At 47.1% G+C, this 19,770-nt stretch overlaps 2 protein-coding genes across 6 annotated transcripts in view; both read left to right on the forward strand.

The window, feature by feature from the left end:
- The window catches only part of PTPN3 (protein tyrosine phosphatase non-receptor type 3), a 116,577-nt gene that overhangs the window by 89,471 nt on the left and 7,336 nt on the right, over positions 1–19,770 (forward strand). For all 5 annotated transcript variants that reach the window (XM_032308938.1, XM_032308937.1, XM_032308939.1 and 2 more), the window contains 6 exons: positions 7,498–7,588; positions 7,878–7,939; positions 10,481–10,627; positions 17,521–17,649; positions 18,608–18,753; positions 19,258–19,393. In XM_032308938.1, coding sequence (XP_032164829.1) covers positions 7,498–7,588; positions 7,878–7,939; positions 10,481–10,627; positions 17,521–17,649; positions 18,608–18,753; positions 19,258–19,393 — 711 coding nt within the window. The remainder of the gene's footprint in view (positions 1–7,497; positions 7,589–7,877; positions 7,940–10,480; positions 10,628–17,520; positions 17,650–18,607; positions 18,754–19,257; positions 19,394–19,770) is intronic.
- Positions 3,166–4,093, forward strand: LOC116571152 (peptidyl-prolyl cis-trans isomerase H-like). The gene has a single exon (XM_032308947.1). The coding sequence runs from the start codon at positions 3,323–3,325 to the stop codon at positions 3,854–3,856; it is 534 nt and encodes a 177-aa protein (XP_032164838.1). The 5' UTR covers positions 3,166–3,322; the 3' UTR covers positions 3,857–4,093.

Consider the following 19,770-nt stretch of genomic DNA (forward strand, 5'->3'; position numbering starts at 1 on the left):
TCAGTGACCCCTCCTTTTATTTGTTTGGGTTTTTGGGTTTTTTTGTTTGTTTTCTCCCTTTTCCTCCCTACCAATCCTGGCCTCCCTGGGCTTTCAGCCTTTGAGAATTCTCCCTTTCCCTGGTCATAGAGTTGACAGGAAGTTCAATTCCCCTGTGTGAGGCCTTGCCAGCATCCACTGGTCAGAGCCCCTGAGGTGTCAGAAGCTTTCGTCTGAGAGTGGTCACCAGAGTTCACACCTTCACTTGGGCCAGAAGTCTGATGAGATCACAGTCCTCTCCTGAAGCCCTTTCTCTAATATTAGAGGGAATTCTCGGAGAAATGTTTAGTTTGGAAAACCACATCATCTTACCCATCCCAGTGTCCTGCATGAGAGAAGTCTAGCTTCCACTCTTCAGCTTGCTGTCTTTGGAAGCCAGAGCCAGTGATATTGGCGTTAATTTAAATAAGATTGTTCTGGATGCCTGGGTGGCTCAGTCAGTTAAGCGACTGTCTTTGGCTCAGGTCATGACCCTAGAGTGTCAGGATCAAGTCCTGTGTCGGTCTCCCTGCTGAGTGGGGAGTCTGCTTTTCCCACTGACCTTAACCCTTCTTGTATACTCTCTCTCAAATAAATAAAATCTTTTTTTTTTAATTTTTTATCTTTTTTTTTTTTTTAAGATTTTATTTATTTATTTGAGAGTGAGAGAGAGAATGAGAGGAGACAGGTCAGTGGAAGAAGCAGACTCCCTGCTGAGCAGGGAGCCGGATGTAGGACTCGATCCCGGGATTCCAGGATCACGAGCTGAGCCGAAGGCCAGTCGCTTAACCAACTGAGCCACCCAGATGCCCTAAATAAAATCTTAAAAAAAAAAGAAAAAAAGAGCCCAACCCAAGCTCCCCCCCAAAAAAATAAATAAATAAATGTGGCTGTTCTGTTGCAAACCATTCTCAGCTGGTCTTTTTATAATTTACCCTTAGCTTCACAGCTTCTTAGAACTGTACTCCAATAAGAGGCAAACATAGCACTTTGAGATTTAAAAATTAACAGCTTTTAACAAAACTGTTAAATGAAACCTCTAACCCACTGCCCCTGGGACTCTCTCGCCAGGCTCCTGGTTGCTCTCATTTTAGGGCAGAGTTGAAGGGATCCGTAACTGACAGCTCCTTCCTGGGCTCACACACCCTTAGCCTGGGACTAACCCCAGCCAAGTGTCCTTTTGCAATGAGGAGTTCTTGAAAGAGCTTCCTCTGGATTCTGGCTGATGGTCTTTAATTCCTTTCTCTCCATCCCTGACCCTTCTGGAAAGACATACCTGGGTTTCCAAGCCCTCACTCTCCACCTTGAATCACCCTTCTCTGAAGAGTGTTTTCATAGCCTGCTGAGCAGCTCCCGGGGTCTGGAGAAAAAGTCAGTAAATTAAAGGACGTTGAAAACCAACTCTTAACACCTTCAAAAGCTAAGTGGGGGCGCCTGGGTGGCTCAGTGGGTTAAGCCGCTGCCTTCGGCTCAGGTCATGATCTCAGGGTCCTGGGATCGAGTCCCGCATCGGGCTCTCTGCTCAGCAGGGAGCCTGCTTCCCTCTCTCTCTCTCTCTCTGCCTGCCTCTCTGTCTACTTGTGATTTCTCTCTGTCAAATAAATAAATAAATAAAATCTTTAAAAAAAAAAAAAAAAAAAAAAAAAAAAAAAAGCTAAGTGGATGACTAGGACTTGAAGCATTTCAGCAGAAATAGGGCTCAGTGTTCACCTTGGCAAGGCAGACACGAATATGAGCTTGTTGTCCTACTCTCTGAAGGCCCCCAAAATCATCTTCCTGTTCACCCAGATTTTTGTAGAATTTTGAAAATTTTTTAGGATTTATTTATTTATTTATTTGACAGAGAGAGAGCGATCACAAGTAGGCAGAGAGGCAGGCAGAGAGAGAAGAAGGGAAGCAGGCTCCTTGCTGAGCAGAGAGCCCAATGCGGGGCTCGATCCCAGGACCCTGAGATCATGACCTGAGCCGAAGGCAGAGGCTTTAACCTACTGAGCCACCCAGGCACCCCGAATTTTGAAATTTTGTATATAGATTTATTCTAGGTTCTTTTTTTCCCTCATTCAGTCATTGGAATTTAAGAAATAATTTGGCTGGGGCTCCTGGGTGGCTCAGTCAGTTGGGCATCTGGCTCTTGGTTTTGGCTCAGGTCATGATTCTCAGGGTGGTAGGATGGAGCCCTGTGTTGGGCTCCGTGCTCAGCGGGGAGCCTGCTTGGGAGTCTCCCTGATCGCTCACGTGCTCTTTCTCTCTCAAATACATAAATCTTTTAAAAAAAAAAAAAAAAGGAAAAGAATTTGGCTGGAGGGGAGGGGGGCAGGGGATGGGGTAAATGAGTGATGGACGTTAAAGAGGGACACTTCTGACGAGCTGTGGGTGTTGTATGTAAGTGATGAATTCTCCACTTGCAACCAATATTGTACTGTATGTTAGCTAACTAAAAGTTAAGTAAAAGCGTTAAAAAAAAAGAAAGAATTTGCATTGTAATAATTCAAGTAATTCAGAAATAGGCAAAGTAGAATTGTCTCCTGACTCCCATCTTCTTTAGCTTCTTTCTCTTTGTTACACATTTACAAATAACAACTTGGTGCCTGTCCTTCCAAACTTGTTCTGGTGCTCATGCAAATGTATTTTTTGGTCTTTTTTAAAAATTACTTTTATTAACATATAATATATTATTTGCCCCAGGGGTACAGGTCCGTGAATCGCCAGGTTTACACACTTCACAGCACTCACCATATCACATACCTCCCCCATAACCCAACCACACTCTCCATACCCCTCACCCCCCAGCAACCCTCAGTTTGTTTAGTGAGATTAAGAGTCTCTTATGGCTTGCCTCCCTCCCGATCCCATCTTGTTTCATTTTTTCCTTCCCTACGCCCCAAACTCCCCATCCTGCCTCTCAAATTCCTCATATCAGAGAGATCATATGATAATTATCTTTCTCTGACTTATTTCACTTAGCATGATACTCTTTAGTTCCATCCACGTCATTGCAAATGGCAAGATTTGGGGGGTTTTGATGGCTGCATAGTATTCCATTGTATATATATACCACATCTTCTTGATCCATTCATCTGTTGATGGACATTTAGGTTCCTTCCATAGTTTGGTTATTGTGGACATTGCTGCTATAAACATTTGGGTGCACATGCCCCTTCGGATCACTACATTTATATCTTTAGGGTAAATACCCAGTAGTGGCAAATGTGCTATTATATATCAAAGGGATCACACTTTATTCTGTAACCTGCATTCTTTGCTTAGAAAGAGATGAGTGAGCTTCTGCTTCCGGGTCGCAGCCATGGAGGTGGCAAATTCAAGCCCTGTTAATCCCGTGGTGTTCTTTGATGTCAGCATTGGCAGCCAGGAAGTTGGCCGCATGAAGATCGAGCTGTTTGCGGATGTTGTGCCTAAGACGGCCGAGAATTTTAGGCAGTTCTGCACTGGAGAATTCAGAAAAGATGGGGTTCCAATAGGCTATAAAGGGAGCCCCTTCCACAGGGTCATAAAGGATTTCATGATTCAGGGTGGGGATTTTGTTAATGGAGATGGTACTGGAGTTGCCAGTATTTACCGGGGGCCATTTGCAGATGAAAATTTTAAACTCAGACACTCAGCTCCAGGCCTGCTTTCCATGGCAAACAGTGGTCCCAGTACAAATGGCTGCCAGTTCTTCATCACCTGCTCTAAATGTGATTGGCTGGATGGGAAACAGGTAGTGTTTGGCAAAATCATTGATGGACTTCTAGTGATGCGAAAGATCGAGAATGTTCCCAGAGGCCCCAACAATAAGCCCAAGCTGCCTGTGGTGATCTCCCAGTGTGGGGAGATGTAGTCCAGAGCAAGACTGATCAGACCACCACCTCTCTGCCATTGTGGGCCTTCCTTGCTCTGGGTGATGCTCTTGAGTAAGACAATCCGGATTGGCCCCTGTGTTTGCTTCCCTGCCTGCTGCGGCCCTTTTTGATCAAGAGATTTTGGAAGTGTCACAGATTCAGAACCCAAGATTTTCTGTTTAAGTTTTCAATTATAAATAAAGTTTTGTTTTGTTTTGGTAAAAAAAAAAAAAAAAGAGAGAGAGATGAATGAATATCCTTCCAAATCTGTGCTTTAGTCTTCTTCTTTTCTTTATTTTTTATTTTTTTTTAAAGATTTTTTTTTATTTATTTATTTGACAGACAGAAATCACAAGTAGACGGAGAGGCAGGCAGAGAGAGAGAGGGGGAAGCAGGCTCCCTGCTGAGCAGAGAGCCCGATGCGGGACTCGATCCCAGGACCCTGAGATCATGACCTGAGCCGAAGGCAGCGGCTTAACCCACTGAGCCACCCAGGCGCCCCCCAAGTCTTCTTCTTTTCATTGCACATAATTCTGTGGTATGACTGTACCATAATTTAAGGCAACACTTCTCCCTACTGGGAAATTTTTAGGCTATTTCCCGTATTCATAAAAAAAATACTTTGCCGAGGGGAAATTTCTTTGATATGAATCTTTATGCATTCCTGTCAGATAAAGCCCAGGGTGTGCACATTTTAAAATGTTTAAACACTGTTATTTTATTTTTTATTTTAGAACCTTAATAATTTATCAACAGATTGTTATGGCTGAGATATATTTATATATTTACTGTAATTTTTTGTTAAATTATGTTATGTTGTAATTAAAGCCTTTTGCTAGATCTGTGCTTTTCTGCTAGACCATGTCAAGTTGATTACATTTATGACTTTATTTGGAGGGAAAAAAAAATCTTGGAATTTGAACCTCCAGCTTAGCTTTACTGATTATATTCACTTAATTGGATTTTACCTCCATGCAGTTAGTCAGTTAGAACCAAAAGGTCATTTGGGGAAATACGACACAGATAGTCTCCTTACAGTATCAAACCAAACCTCCCAATAAATCATGAATTTATTTCTAGAATGGTCTCGGTCCATGAAAGGTGGCAGATGTGGCTGCTTGATTGTTATGAACTGAAATTGTGAAGTTCAGTAGCTGAGCTGGAGGAGAGATTGTAAATTCTGAACATCTGGTAAACGTATAAGACATGACACAATTATTGTTGCCAAAAATCTCAGTGCTAATTCTCTCCTGGTGATTTCTGTGCAGCTTGTTTATTTAATGAAAAAAGAACTAATAAGAGAAACAGACTCACAGAGGTCAGTTTACAAGAAATACAATTTGCAAAAAATACAATTTGCAAAAATTCTGGCAGAAAATACTGCTCAGCCTTCTTATTAAAATTGCAAACACATTGATGATGTTGGCCACAATTTGATGGAATAACAGTTTGTTCTCATACACCCTGGTAGGACAACTTAGTTATATGTATCACAGTCCCTAAAAATACGTTTTGATGCAATAATTCTCCTGGAAATTTGTAAGAGTAAAAACACTGAAAATACCCTAATCAAAAGATAGAGTAAAAGTTACATTATGTGAAACTATAAATTATTCCAGTAAAAATCATTTTGTGTAGAGAATACTAGAAGATTTAATGGCACAGGGAACTAGGCTCTAGTAAGCTGGAAAAGACAGGCTTCAAAATTATGATAGTATTTCCCAGAATACTTCTTATGAGATGTGAGATCCTCCATGGCCTCCAAATGATCTTGAGAAACGCTTAGCTAATCATAGAACATAAGATGGCTTGTACTTTCCAAATTCCTTTGACTTGAAACTTTCTAAGGAATTCCTGTTAGCGTCTTTCAGAACAGTTGGGTAGGGTGCCCAGATGAGCATCTGCCTTCAGCTCAGGTCATGATCCCAGGGTCCTGGGATCGAGCCCCACTTTGAGCCCCACATCAGGCTCCCTGCTCAGGTGGGGAGCCTGCTTCTCCCTCTGCCTCCACTTGCCCTGCTGTGCTCTCCTGCTCTCTATCAAATAAATAAATAAAAGTCTTAAGAAATGAAACCCCTTCCATAGAACATAGTATAGGAAGTGCCAATATGGAGGTGAGTCTCATTTTTTATTTTTAAAAATGTAGTATGTCTCGGTCTTCTGTGTATACATGTGTACTTAGGTTTATTTGTATGCATGTATGCATAGGAAACTAGAGAAAACCTAAGAAAAGGGTCATCGTGAGGGTTGTGAAATTACTGGTAATTTCTTTTTTCTTTATCCTAGTCTGAATTTCCCAGATTTTCTAGGAGAAGAAAGAACACTTTCAATATTTAAAAAAAAAAAAAAGTTGTGTTGTTTTTAAACTTTCATAAAATTAATTTAGCAAAAGCACTGGTAAGGGATGTTTGGGTGGTCAGTTGGTTGAGCGCCCAACTCTGGGTTTCAGCTCAGGAGGTCAGGGAGTCGGCTTCTCCCTCTTCCTTTGCCCCTCCCCCACTCAATGTGTGCGTACACACTCTCAAATAAATCAATAAAATCTTTAAAAAAGGAAAGAAAGAGGGGAAGAAAAAACTCAAGGGCTTGAGAAAACTGGGAAGGAACAAATGTGTCTGCGGCCGTGGTGTTGTATCCTTCTCCCCAGACTCAGCAAGTTATATACGTGAAATGCGTACCACTTCTTACATGACAATCGTACCTCCACAGTGTGGTTTCAGAGAAAAAGAAAGCTCAAGCATTGAGAAGGATCTGATCGTGATTGTGAGCGAGATCTATAGGGCCCTCTTAGTCCCTCCCACAGACCTTTTGTCAGAATCATACCAGGGACCACGTAAATGTGTCCAGTAGGTGCTTATAGATGGGCAAAGATGGTTTTAATTGCATTTTTTCCTAGTTGTTTCATGCACACGGAAACTTAGACGAAGCTTTCACTCTTTTTACTGTGGAAACAAGACTTCTGAAATGATGAATGAGATGCTCTTGTACTTTAGTTAAGAACCGGGCTCTCTCCGTTGAACTGGAAGGAAATGTTTCTAGACTAATGTAAATGGTCTCCATTGTAACTTGGAGTCAGGATCCTTTCCTTTCTCTACTTGCTTCTAGCGTTTGTCAAGTAACTGTCATAAGGATGAGGTTTTACTTACCATATTCCATTATCTGCTGATTCAGAACCCTGCCTGTGACTTCCTTTCTCCCAAAGATCCTCATGTTAAGAAAAAAGAAAAAGAAAAAAAGTGAATGTAGTCAGTTTCTCATAGGAGTCTAAAATTTCTTATTAGGAAGAGTTTTCTTTTAAAATACAGCACCTAGGGGCACCTGGGTGTCTCAGTTGGTTTTGCATCTGACTCATGGTTTTGGCTCAGGTCATGATGTCAGGGTCGTAAGATTAAGCCCTACTTCAGGCTCTGCAGTAGGTGGGGAGTCTGTTTGAGATACTCGCTCTTTCTCTCTCTCTCTCTCTCTCTCTCCCTCTGCCCCTCCCTGCTTGCTCGCTCTTTCAAAAAATAAATGATATAGCCCCTAAGTGCCGGGCATGGTTGACTATTGTTCAAGTATGTTTCCACACTCCCTCCCTAGCTGTTTTTTGCAACGCTGGTTTTTTGTTTTTTGTTTTCCCCTCACTTCTGTATTCCTTATATAGCAACTCTACAGAAAGAAGCCCGGTCTGGCCATCACCTTTGCAAAGCTGCCTCAAAATTTGGACAAAAACCGATACAAAGATGTGCTGCCTTGTGAGTATCGGGGGTGAACGCCTCCCTCCCCTGCCCGCCCTCCCCCAATTCGCTGAGATAATGTTTCTCTTTTTAAAACAGATTGTCTGGTATTCTGGAACGATTTTCAGTGTGTCTGTAAACACCACCGTCTTTATTGCCGCCATGTCAGACTGGGAACAGTTGGGGAATAGTGTTTATGCTAATGAGGCGAGAGCTGCAGATGGGCTGGGGGACTGAACTCTGGTTTCCTTGGCATGATCCAAATAACGTTCCGGATAATCGGTAAATTTTTTTTTTCTCCCTGCAGACGACACCACCCGGGTCTTATTGCAGGGAAATGAAGATTATATTAATGCGAGTTATGTGAACGTAAGTCAAGAATCTGGATACTAAGAGCACATTGATCACTGTCCCAAGCATGATCGTGGCATGCGTGGTGCTTTGCGGTGGACAGAGTGCTTCCCCGTTCGCCCCCTCATTCAGCACCTCAGCAGCCCCTGAGGGAAGGCACAATAGTCTCACTTTACAGAGGACAAAACTAAGGTTCAGAGAGATTAAATAATTTGAAAAGTCACAAAGCTAACAGAAGGTGAGACCAAAACTCGGACTCCCTGTCTCTGACTCCCATCGTGCACATGCCTTCTGTCCTCAACTGCTGACATTTTTGTGGGTTTTTTTTTTTTTTTTTGGTTGTTTTGATTTTTTTTTTCTTGCCAGTGGTATGCTTGTAACTTTCTGTGTTCCCCTCCCCCACATGTTATTACTGTACATCCCACCTAAAAATAAGGGGAAGAAAACCACTTGTGCATATAATTCAGAAAGAAAAGATAACAGATTTCACATGTTGTGGGAAAAACATGCACTTCACTCTGCAGACGCATCTTGGACAGCTTACTTGGCCTCTCTGAACCTCATTGTCGTCATTTAAACCAGGGGTTAGCATGCTTTTTCTGTAGAGGGCCAGGTGATAAACGTTTCGATCTTTGTAGGCTGAGGCAAAATGGAGGATATTACTTAGGTACTTACACAACCATTTAAAATGCCACCATGTAGGGACGCCTGGGTGGCTCAGTTGGTTAAGTGGCTGCCTTCGGCTCAGGTCGTGATCCCATGGTCCTGGGATTAAGTCCCACTTCGGGCTCCTTGCTCAGCAAGGAGCCTGATTCTCCCTCTGCCTCAGCCTGCCACTCTGTCTGCCTGTGCTCTCTCTCTCTCTCTGGCAAATAAATAAATAAAATATTTTAAAAATATATAAATAAAATAAAATGCAACCATGTAGAAATAGTTTTAAAACACTCTTAGCTTGCAGGTTACCTGTGTGGGTCAGTCCATTCAGCATCTGTTTCTCGATTACAGTTCAGGTCCTGAGCTTCAGGGTCATGCCACTGAGCCCCGACTCCGGCTCTGCACCCGCATGCGTCTGCTTGAGATTCTCTGGCCCTCTCCCTCTACTCCCTCCCCCTGCTCATGCTCTCTAAATAAACAAAATCTTAAAAAAAAAAAAAAAAAAATCATGGGGTGCCTGGGTGGCTCAGTCAGTCAAGCATCTGCCTTCAGATCAGGTCAGGATCCCAGGGTCCTAGGATCAAGCCCTGCCTTGGGCTCCCTACTCAATGGGGAGTCTGCTTCTCCCCCTGCTCCTGCTGCTCCCCCTACTTGTGCTCTCTCATGCATGCTCTCTGTCTCTCAAATAAATAAATAAAATCTTAAAAAACAAAACAAAACACTGTTAGCTTGCAAAGTGGCTGTCAGATTTGGCCCTCTGGCCACAGTTTGCCAACCCCTGATCTAAATGAACAGATGAATTTCTCAAGCTTTCAAGTTAATAGCAAAATATCAAGAACTGCCTAATAAAAATGGGTCCTATCAGTGGTTCCATTTATTCTAAAACATCTTGGAACTCATTGCACCTCACCTCACCCTTTCTTGTGTCTTAAGAGCAGAGCATCAGAATTGGTGGGGTCAGCCAGGTCACACCATCCAGTCTCCTTGACCGTGAGGATATGAGGGAACTCAGACCGGGGTTGGAGAAGCCATTAACCCAAGCATCAACCAAACCATGAATTAGGCGCCTCTCTTTGCCTTCCCATCTAAGAATGAGTGAATCCCAGTGTCACTTCAGAGCTCATCAGGTTCTGAATGTTGTTCATAGAAATGACTCCGTTCAGAGGGAAGAAGTGTGAGCAGGGCAGGTGGGGGAGGGACACTGAGGACAGCTGAAAACATTTTGGCATTTAACGTTCATGAACTCAAGTGGTAACTGTGTGAAGTGATGTGTGAAGTGATGGATGAAGCAAGTCATGAACTTGACTGTGGTGATCATTCCTCAACATATGCATGTATCACACCATCCTGTTGTACACCTTAAATACATGCAATTTTTATTTGTTGATACATCGTAAGGCTGGGTGGGGGAAAGGATTGGTCAGCTCAATGACACGACGTTGGCAGCCCTGCAGAAAGCAAAGCATAGCATTTGTGGGGGGATAAGCCATGTGGTCTGTGCGTCAGAGAAAAGTCTGTGGATCTTGATAGAAAGCCTTGCGTGGGGAAAGATTTGGGCACGAGGACTGGTATGTGTTGCTGAATATACAGATGGCCAGCATTGATTATATTTAGGATCTGGCAGTAAAAGTCATTGAGACTCTTCTGCCATCTTGTAGGTACGTTTCTGATTATCGCCTACCACGTGTCGTACGGCTTTACCCTACGTAGTTAATGCTAGTGGCATTGTTCAGTGTGTTTCAAGGATTTTTTTAAAGTAGGGTTTTCTTTGATTTTCCTTGTTGGCTGTAAATTGGCGGGATATTCTGGTGTGATGTCAGGCACCAACTAGAAGAGTTTAAGATCCAGTTCCGCGTCCACCTTGTCACGGCGACGGGTACTAACGCCTGAACCGTCTCTTGCCAGATGGAAATTCCTGCTGCTAACCTTGTGAACAAGTACATTGCTGCTCAGGGTCCCCTGCCACACACCTGTGCACAATTTTGGCAAGTCGTCTGGGATCAGAAGTTATCACTCATTGTCATGTTGACGACTCTCACCGAGCGAGGGCGGGTAAGTGGCTTGATTTCCAATTCACACGCAGGCATGTCACGCCATGCTCTGTGGAACATGAACCTCAGACCTGGAAAGGATCTTTAACGCCCCCTGGTCCAACCCCTGTGTGACCCATAGGTCTCCTTTTGAGAGCTACTGATAGACACCTCGACTGACGGGCGGCTCAGCACTCCTGCCCACTCCCTGGCCCTCCCAGAGCTCACGAGAATCAGACAGCCCCTCCCGCCCCTGTCTCCAATCCATCATAACCAGCAGAAGGCCATTCCCCTTGGCTCCCTTCACCTGCCCCCGAACCCCCGTGTTGACTGTAGCCTCAGCCACGCAGGACAAGTGCCGGTCCTGAGCAGAGCGGTGGTGTGCCACAGTGACCATAATAAGTAGTGAAATTACAACCTCTGTCTGCCTTGCTTGTGATGCAGCAAAACCCGATGCAAAAAAGGGAAGAAGGTCTTGATTAGGAGAGTGACAGGCAGCACACTGGGCTTAGTGGGGTGCATTTTCCAGAGGAGCATTTCACTGGTTATAGAACAGAAGTCACTGAGCAAGGGATACCTGGGTTGCGTATTCTCTAACCTGTGCTATGGCAAGATACCTTCATTAGGAAACATTTATGCAGATATAAATTAACTTTGAGCCACCTGCTTTGAATGATTCGTGTGCTGCTCCCTCCCAGGCCTCCCTCCCTGGTCCATCACTCAGAATACCAAATTGATCCACGCCGAAAATCAGAATGTGCAGATTAGAACGAATAGTATGTTTGAGAACAGTCTACACTCTCGCCTGAAACAGCAAAATGAGAATTCCTAACTAATTCTGCAGAGCCCGATGGATTGCAAAGGACTTCTGTGTGTTCTCCAAAGTAGTGGGCTCCCCACTTCTGCAAAAACACCTCCAGGGTCCATCCCATGGGTGTTCAGCTCCAGTTTAAAAAAAAAAAAAAAATTCCTCCTTACCACTCGCTGAAATCCAACAGCCTTTGAACCTCCACCCCACCTGCTTCTCCCACTGGGAAGACACAGAATAAGTTACCCCTCTCTCCTAGGCACTGGCCTTTTAGGTATCTGAAAATAACCTCAGACTTTGTAAAAGCCTATAATCTCGGCTTCCAGCAATCCTGTGACCCGCAGAAAGCGTCTGGTCTCTGTCTTGGTGTCACTCTCGGGCCAGTTGCCCTGTTCCGTACTCTGTGCTTGACTCTTGAAAGCTACACCTACAGAATGTCGCAGGTCCTAGAGCCAGACAGTCTGGGTTCACAGCGTGATTCCCCCTGAGCAAGTTACTTCAGCTCTCTGCCCTCAGCTTCTCCATATATGAAGTGGAGGCGGTTGTCGTGCCCATCTTGGACGGGTTGTAAAGTCGGAGACGTTGTATGTAAAAAGCTTAGAGAACTGCATGTGGCAAGTGTCCAGCAGATGTTAGCACTGTTTTATGTGTCATCGTCACGGGCTGGATTCGGCCATAGATCTGGCCTGTCACGTGCTCCCTATGGCTTTCTGGGCTTCCCTTCTCTTGCTCCTTGTGTCGGCTGTCACTCTTAGCTTCTTGCCGTGCCACAGTTTTGATCAGAATCTCTTCTTGTCATGTAAGTCACTGTTAAAAAATGTGAAGGTCCTCAAAAGGCAGTAGAAACCTCCTTCTAGAATGCCGTGAGTCAGATGCATTGAGGGCACCCTTGGGACAGCAGCTGTACACCTCCCAGCTCCCGGCTCCTGCTTTTCTCTCCCTTGTCTTACCCCATTACCCTGAGAGACTGTCCAAGGCTTTCCTGAAATCACAGGGCATCAACTCATCTCCTTGTCCACAGGTCTCAGTTTTGTCTGTTTTTTTTGTTCGTTTGTTTATATTTTGTTTTATTTTTTTGTCACTTTCTGATTTTGTTTTGAATAGGAAATGAAGTGACCTAGACCCTTTTTTCTTTGAACTTAGGGAACCCTGGCTGACTCACAGTCCCGCACTCTCTCTTTTTCTGGAGCCCTCACAACCCTCTTGTTCTGGGCTGTGGTGGGGAAGATTAGGCAGACTCAGATTCAGATCCTGGCTCTATGATTTCCTACATGTGTGACTTTGGAAAGTTACAAAACCTCTGGTAGAATGGAATAATAATAGTGCCTGTCTTGTGGGATTGTCGGGGGTTAATATCGGTGGGTTTCTTTGAAGGGTGCTTGGCACACAATATGATGTAAACATCAGCTGACAGTGGTAGCTGGGGACCACCTTAACAATTATTGCTGGGACTAGACTGAATTTATTTTACTACAGTATTATTTTTTCTTTAAATTGACTTATCTTTTTTTCCTTTAATAAATTTATTTTAAAAGATATACCTTAAATGGAAATCAAATATCACATGCCATAAAGAGAAGGTATACATGAAAATACAAAGACCATGGGGCACCTGGTGGCTTAGTTGTTTAAACGTCTGATTCTTGATCTCAGCTCAGGTCTTGATCTCAGGGTTCTGAGTTCACGCCCTATGTTGGACTCCACTCTGGGCATGGACCCTACTTACATACCTATATCTATATCTATATCTATATCTATATCTATATCTATATATAGATATATATGGGTGTGGGTGTGGGTGTGTGTGCGCGCGCGCTTGCATGCTCACCATAGAACATACACATTGCCTCACCTTGCAGCCTCTGGACCCAAAGCCTGGCGCAGATGAATGTGTGCACACATGCTTTCTCTGTCTCTCATGAAAAGGGAGTTAATGTAGTAAGGAAGGGTTGTTAAAGCCATCCTCAACCCAATTCAGATTGTCCTTGGCACATATGAAAAAATTTGCCTGGGAAGCCTGGGTGGCTCTGTCGGTTAAAGTGTCCAACTCTTGGTTTCAGCTCAGGTCGTGATCTCAGGATCATGAGATCAAGCCCCGTATCAGGCTCTACAGAGAGCATGGAGCCTTTTTTAAGATTCTCTCTCCCTCTCCCATTGCCGCTTCCCACTACTCGAGTGGGTGCTCTCTCTAAGAATACATAAATAAATTTTTTTTTAAAAAATGCATTTCCATGTTATTGAATCCCCTGATTGTACCAGCAGCTCCCACACTCTGCAGGCCCTGCTCTGGGCCATTTCTGCTATTTTGTAGATGACTAACATCACCTTTGTCACCTTTTCTTTTTCCACAGCCTGCCAGGCTCCCCATTTGAAACCTGTGCTATGCTTGCCTCTTATTCTGTGACTTCTCGGTGCCAGGAAGCTTCTTTCAGAGTATTCATAGCGGTGCCATTCCCCCATGTCACAAGGTCTTTCAAGGCAGCTGGACATGGTGACCTCCCTGGGTTGGGCTTCTCTTTCCCCTTTAACATTGGCAATGCCCTTCCCAGCCCTGAGGTCATTCTTGAGCTGCAGCAGGCCTGGCGAGTGACAGATGATCTGCCCTGGAAAACAGCCCCTTTTCCCTTGTCCTGTTCATTCCAGCCCAGACAGAAAGGCTCTTTCTTCCATCCCAGAGGCCCTGCTTCCTCTGCCCACTCTTATGGGCCCTGCCCCTCCTGCTCTATCCTGGTGACATCCCACTTCCCCGCCTTTTGTCGGCATCTGCTCAGAACCTGAGCTCCTCCGAGGTCTCCCTGTGCCCCACGGGCCTTCTTTGTTTCCCAGCGGTCTTCCTGACGGAGCCCATCCCAGCCGGCCCCTTCTCCCGAGCTGCTGTTGCCTTCGCTATCTCAGGCCCTGGGGACTTACCCTCCTGTGCACCCATTGTTGAAAACCTGTTCTTGTAAAAATCCAGGCCACATGTTTCCTCCCTCTCCTGTTAGGAACGCTCAGCTGACCCACGCCCTTTATCCCCGAGGTCCCTTATCTGTTCTTCACCCTGCCTACGGGTTGTCTCCAAGCCAGCAGCTTCTCCCCTTCCCTATTCTGAGAGTTGAGCTTTGCGGCATGCCCAGTTTGCTTTCTCCTCTACTGTGCATCTAGCAGGGTGGGCCTCCCCGCAGACGGCGTCTGGCCAGAGTCCCCGATCACGGCTGTGCCCAGCAGGTGTGTCCACGTGCGGGGTCTCCTCGAGCACCTCTTCCGGCCTGTGAGGTTCTCCTGTGGCAGCATCACTTCGATTCCTGCCTTGTTTCATTCCCCCCCAAAATGTTTCTCTTAGTCTTAGCAATAGTCTCCCTTCAGGTTCACAGGTTTCCTCTTAGAGGAAAAAGACCTATAGGGGTATCACTTTTCTATTGAAAAAGCATTCTCCTGCACCTTCCATCAGGGATGCTTTCTCTGGGTGAAAAATTATTTTTCACATCTATGTAGGTGCCACTTCTACTACGTGTGATCTGCAGTAGATTCACACTCAAAAAACTCAGTTTATTCATATGCAAAATAGACCCGTAATACCTCTCTGATAGGGTTTTTTTGAGGCCAAGCTAATGTCCATACAAAGTACCATTTCGGGGTGCCTTGGTGGCTCAGTGGGTTAAGCCGCTGCCTTCAGCTCGGGTCATGATCTCAGGGTCCTGGGATCGAGTCCCGCATTGGGCTCTCTGCTCAGCAGGGAGCCTGCTTCCTCCTCTCTCTCTCTGCCTGCCTCTCTGCCTACTTGTGATCTCTCTCTGTCAAATAAATAAATAAAATCTTTAAAAAAAAAAAAAAAAGTACCGTTTCGTGCTGGGTGTCCCCTGAGCAATAGCTAGTAGGCTTTAGTGGTTACTGCCCTCACCCCCACAGCCCGCAGGAATGCAGACACTGAGGCTCGAGAAGTGTAATAACTCACCCAGGATCACACCGTTGGTTAGTGGAGCTTTCTATAAACCAGGATTGAAACTCGGTTTTCACAGACCCCTTGCTCTTTCTGCTACACCCTCACTGCTTTGTGATCCAAACAGACCTAAAACCTAAATTTGATCAAGGCGTAGAGTCTGGTTCTCGTCAGCTTCACTGGGAGTCTCTGGAAATAGAGTATCTGCGGCTGTGCTTTGTATGGGCCGATCCCTTCAGACAGCCTTTCGCTTCAGCGGTCCTGTGGGCAGGACGCCTGGGCGTCTGTAGCAGAGACCCCTCCCAGGAGCTGCCCGGCTGTGATCTGAAGTCAGGCAGGAGTCCCAGGCCCGCACGCAGGTTGCAGGGGGCAGGGAGAAACTGAAGAAAGGTGCAGACTGCTGTGGCTTGGTGGGTGGCAGTTTCAGGAAGCCAAGGCACCTTACAAGGCTTGTCTTGGGTAGCGGCAAGACTAGTGGATCCTTGCACCTTCCCATCAAATCTTCAAAGTTTATAGAGACCCTAACTGGGCTCAGTTAGGATAGGTGTTTTCAGCAGCACATTGCTGCCTTTAGGCTGTGTCCTCCAAGCAGCCCCTGGGAGCTGGAAAGGCAAGCGGAACCCACATTTCGAGGACCGGGAGGGGCCGAGGAGCCTCTGAGTACCCAGTTCGGCTCACGGTCCGTGTCGTCTTCTTGAGATGTTCCCTGACACCCTGAGACGATGAGGCAGGTGTAGACCAGAGAGGGGTTGACTCTGCCCTGAGTTCTGGGGATGGCGGCCCCTTCCTGTCTAAGGGAAGTTGGGAAATGGCCATTAACCCAAACACCCATATTTAAGGTTTCCAAGTAAATTCTTAACGCCAGCTTTCGACCACACGCTTTAATTTCAAATACTCGCTGTGACGTTTGCAAATAAGAATAGAAAAGCTGTTCTAGACAGATCACGTGCATCTGTCGGTTTATAGCCCCTTTTAGCTGTACACAAATATAAGTTTTATGTAAGATGTTGCAACTATAGGCTTAGAGAGGGAAAAAAAATTGAATGAGTCAGAAGTTGATGGCACTGTGATGGGATGGACAGCTTGGCCCTGAGTTTTGCTTTGAAGCTGGAGGCAGGAGCTAAGACAGCTGTGGGCCGGCATCAGGATTTTAAAGGGAGGATCCAAAACAGGGAGAGGCCGTGGGCTCTCGGTGAGCTTGAGGGGAACCACAGCGGCTCTATGACCTTGGGCAAGTCGCTTAATGCCTCTGAGGCTAGGGTTCTACCTTGGCCATCTGGGGAGTGTGTCAGCTCTGTGAGTTGTGGACAAAAGCCTCTGAGGGACTAGGGGATTCTGCTTGAATGTACAGGGAGGGATGTTCGTCTCTTTTTGGGGCCTTCTTTCGCTGGGATTTCTGTGGAATTTCTGATCACCCTAACTGAAGTTGATGGGGGGGGGCTCATAGCAACCATGGTAACCTGAGCCCCCACAGTGAGCCTGGCACTGCCCACCATTACCTCCAGCCTCTGCCACCATCAGGGAAGCAGGTGCTGTCCCAGTCTATCCAGTGAAAACGGTGATAATCCCAAGAGGTTGAGAGGCAGGTTCAAAGTCATAAGGCTAACCGGGAGAGGAGAAAATGAGTCCAGTAGACTTCTGACTTCCCGCTGTGTGCTCTTAGCCGCTGTGCCTTGAGGCCTTCTACTCGAGTGGGTAGGGGACGGATGGTGAAGGAGCGTGGGTGGGTGGGGGTATGGAGAGCAGAGAAGGGGCCCGAGGCCCCGGAGCGGGCTTGATGCGGGGTTAGGGGAGGATGAGGAAGAGAGGTTGTTCCTGTGTCGAGGCACCATGTCTGAGGCCTCTCCTGTTCTTCCAGCAAGCGGACCCTGGTGATGAGGAGGCTGGGCTCTGTACTCAACCTCCGGGCTGCAGCCCCAGGCCGCGTGGAGAGCTGTGGCCTGGCCCCTGGCAGGCCCACTCCTGTCCCACTCTCCAGGAGCGGAGGGGAGGCTCCTCTCCTGCCCTCAGGGAACAGACAGAGCTGATGAGCTCTGCCTGAGGCTGCCCGCTACCAGCCGCTCTCAGAGTACCTGGTGGGAGTGCGCAGGCTCTGGCCGGATGCCCCCACCCCCGTCCGTCCAGGTGACTCGTCCTGAGCACCAGCCCCATAGCAGAGGTTAGTTCACACCCAGCGGTTCCCTTGCAGACCAAGTGTCACCAGTACTGGCCTGATCCTCCCGATGTCATGGAACATGGCAACTTTCACATCCGATGTCAGTCAGAGGACTGCACCATTGCTTACGTGTTCCGGGAAATGCTGGTCACCAACACTGAGGTGAGCCGCGCCCCCTGCAGGGAATGGGGGTGGCGGGGAGGGCACAGCTTAGAGGCAGGTTCTACAGCAGTATCCACCATGGTCCTGGTGGACCACCAGGAGCTGGTGCCTCCAGGTCTGTTCTCCATTTTCCCCTGGTGAGCCTCTCAGCCAGTGCACAGGCCGACTTGTGAAAGAACCAACACCCTTGTTCATAGCACCACTGCTCACCGTAGCCCGCAGGTGGGAACGTCCGAGTGTCCATGGACAGATACATGGAGAAACAAGATATGGTCCGTTTATACAATGGAAATACTATTCAGCCTTTCACAGCCTTTCAAACAGGCTGATGCATGTTACAGCAAGGATGACCCTTGAAGACATTCTACTAGGTCAGATCAGCCAGTCACAAGAGGAAAGTACTGTGTAGCTGACGGAGTAGTGCAGGAGTCCAAATCCGAGAGACAGGGAGTGCTTGGCTGGGGGGCGGGGGCATGAAGAGTTCGTGCTTCCCGGGTCCGGAGCTGCAGCTCCGGAAGATGAACAACTTCTGCGAAAGGCTAGTGGTGATGGCTGCACCACACCGGGAAGTAGGTAATCCCACTGAGCTGTACACCTAGTGCTTAAAGTGGTAAGCTCATGGTACGTGTATTTTGCTCCCCGAAAGAAAGAAAAAGCCCATTTGTGGCCCTAATGGCAAGGACCATCAGAGCAAAAGGGAAGGAATCGCAGAGGGCAGAAGTGGGGAAGGAACCTGGCCTGGGGGGGTGGGGGCAGGGTTGTGGCCTGAGCCGTGTCCCAGAGGATGGGTGCATGCGTGGGAGGGTAGCCCTGCTGAGTGGGGCTTTCCTGGGGCCTCGGCAGGGCTGTGCATGGCGGGCGGAAGGACAGCCAGAGACAGGACCACCATAACTGAGGCTGGGGTCCCCCTGCCCACCTTCTGGATGGACTCACCAAGGCCACCCTGCCTCTTCCACAGACCGGGGAGGAGCACACTGTGACGCACCTCCAGTATGTCGCGTGGCCCGACCACGGCGTTCCCGATGACTCCTCAGACTTTCTGGAGTTCGTCAACTCTGTGCGGTCCCTGCGCGTGGACGGTGAACCTGTGTTAGTTCACTGCAGGTACGGTGGCCCTTCAGTGCTGTTTGTGTTCCCACGAACACCCCAGAGGGAAAGACCTGGAGAAAGTTGGCAAAGAGCACTCTAAATCCCACGAGACCAGACGCCTTTACAAGACGCCTCTGCTTTACTTCTACGCTGTTTCAAAAGATTTGGAATTTTATGAATAAGGTCCTGAATGTAGACCAGAAAAAGAAAGCTGCACCCTCAGCTTTCCGTCTGTCCTTGAGCCTCTGACCTTCACAATAGACGTGAATGAGAGTGGGGTACAGCTTGCACTTAAAGCTGGGTTTCTCTTCACGGGTGTTGAAGCCCCTGGCCTCAGAATATACGAGAAGAGCCGTGCTCAGCCCGTTCAAGAGCACGCCCTGAATGTGCGTTTCGTATTCCTGAAGGTCAGGGGAGGAAGGCTCTGTCTGAGTAAACGTGGGAACTGGCTGGGAGTTAAGCTGGGCCTCACAGAAACACTGCGTGAGCAAATCCCAAGTCTCTGCTTCTGTCCCCCAGTGCTGGAATAGGGCGCACGGGTGTGCTGGTCACCATGGAAACAGCCATGTGCCTCATTGAGAGAAACCTGCCTGTTTACCCACTGGATATTGTCCGGAAAATGAGAGACCAGCGTGCCATGATGGTGCAGACATCAGTGAGTAGAAATCCATTGATAAAAGTAGTAACAGTGGCCAATACTTTCTGGCTGCTTGCCCTGGGCCAGGCCTGCGCGAAGGGCTTGGCGTGTTCAGAGACCAAGGCTCGGGGCTCTGCATCCCTTGCCCAAGGTTGCAGAGCTAGTCAGGGCTGAGCGACTCCAAAGCCCACCCTGTGTGACCTCTGTCTTTTGCTCCCCTTCCCCTTTGCTGTCTCCGTCATGTGGTTCCTGACAGCTACGTGGCCAGGGAGCAGCCCTGGTTGTGTTCTACGTGCTTGAGCCACTGGCCCATCACTTATCCATCAGAAGTAAGCAAAGTCCCCCGAGGATTTTACTGCATCTGCCTGTCTGTGGGTGAGCCTTTTGGCTCAGTG

The sequence above is a fragment of the Mustela erminea genome, chromosome 12 (genome assembly GCF_009829155.1).
Source record: "Mustela erminea isolate mMusErm1 chromosome 12, mMusErm1.Pri, whole genome shotgun sequence".
Lineage (NCBI taxonomy): Eukaryota > Metazoa > Chordata > Mammalia > Carnivora > Mustelidae > Mustela > Mustela erminea.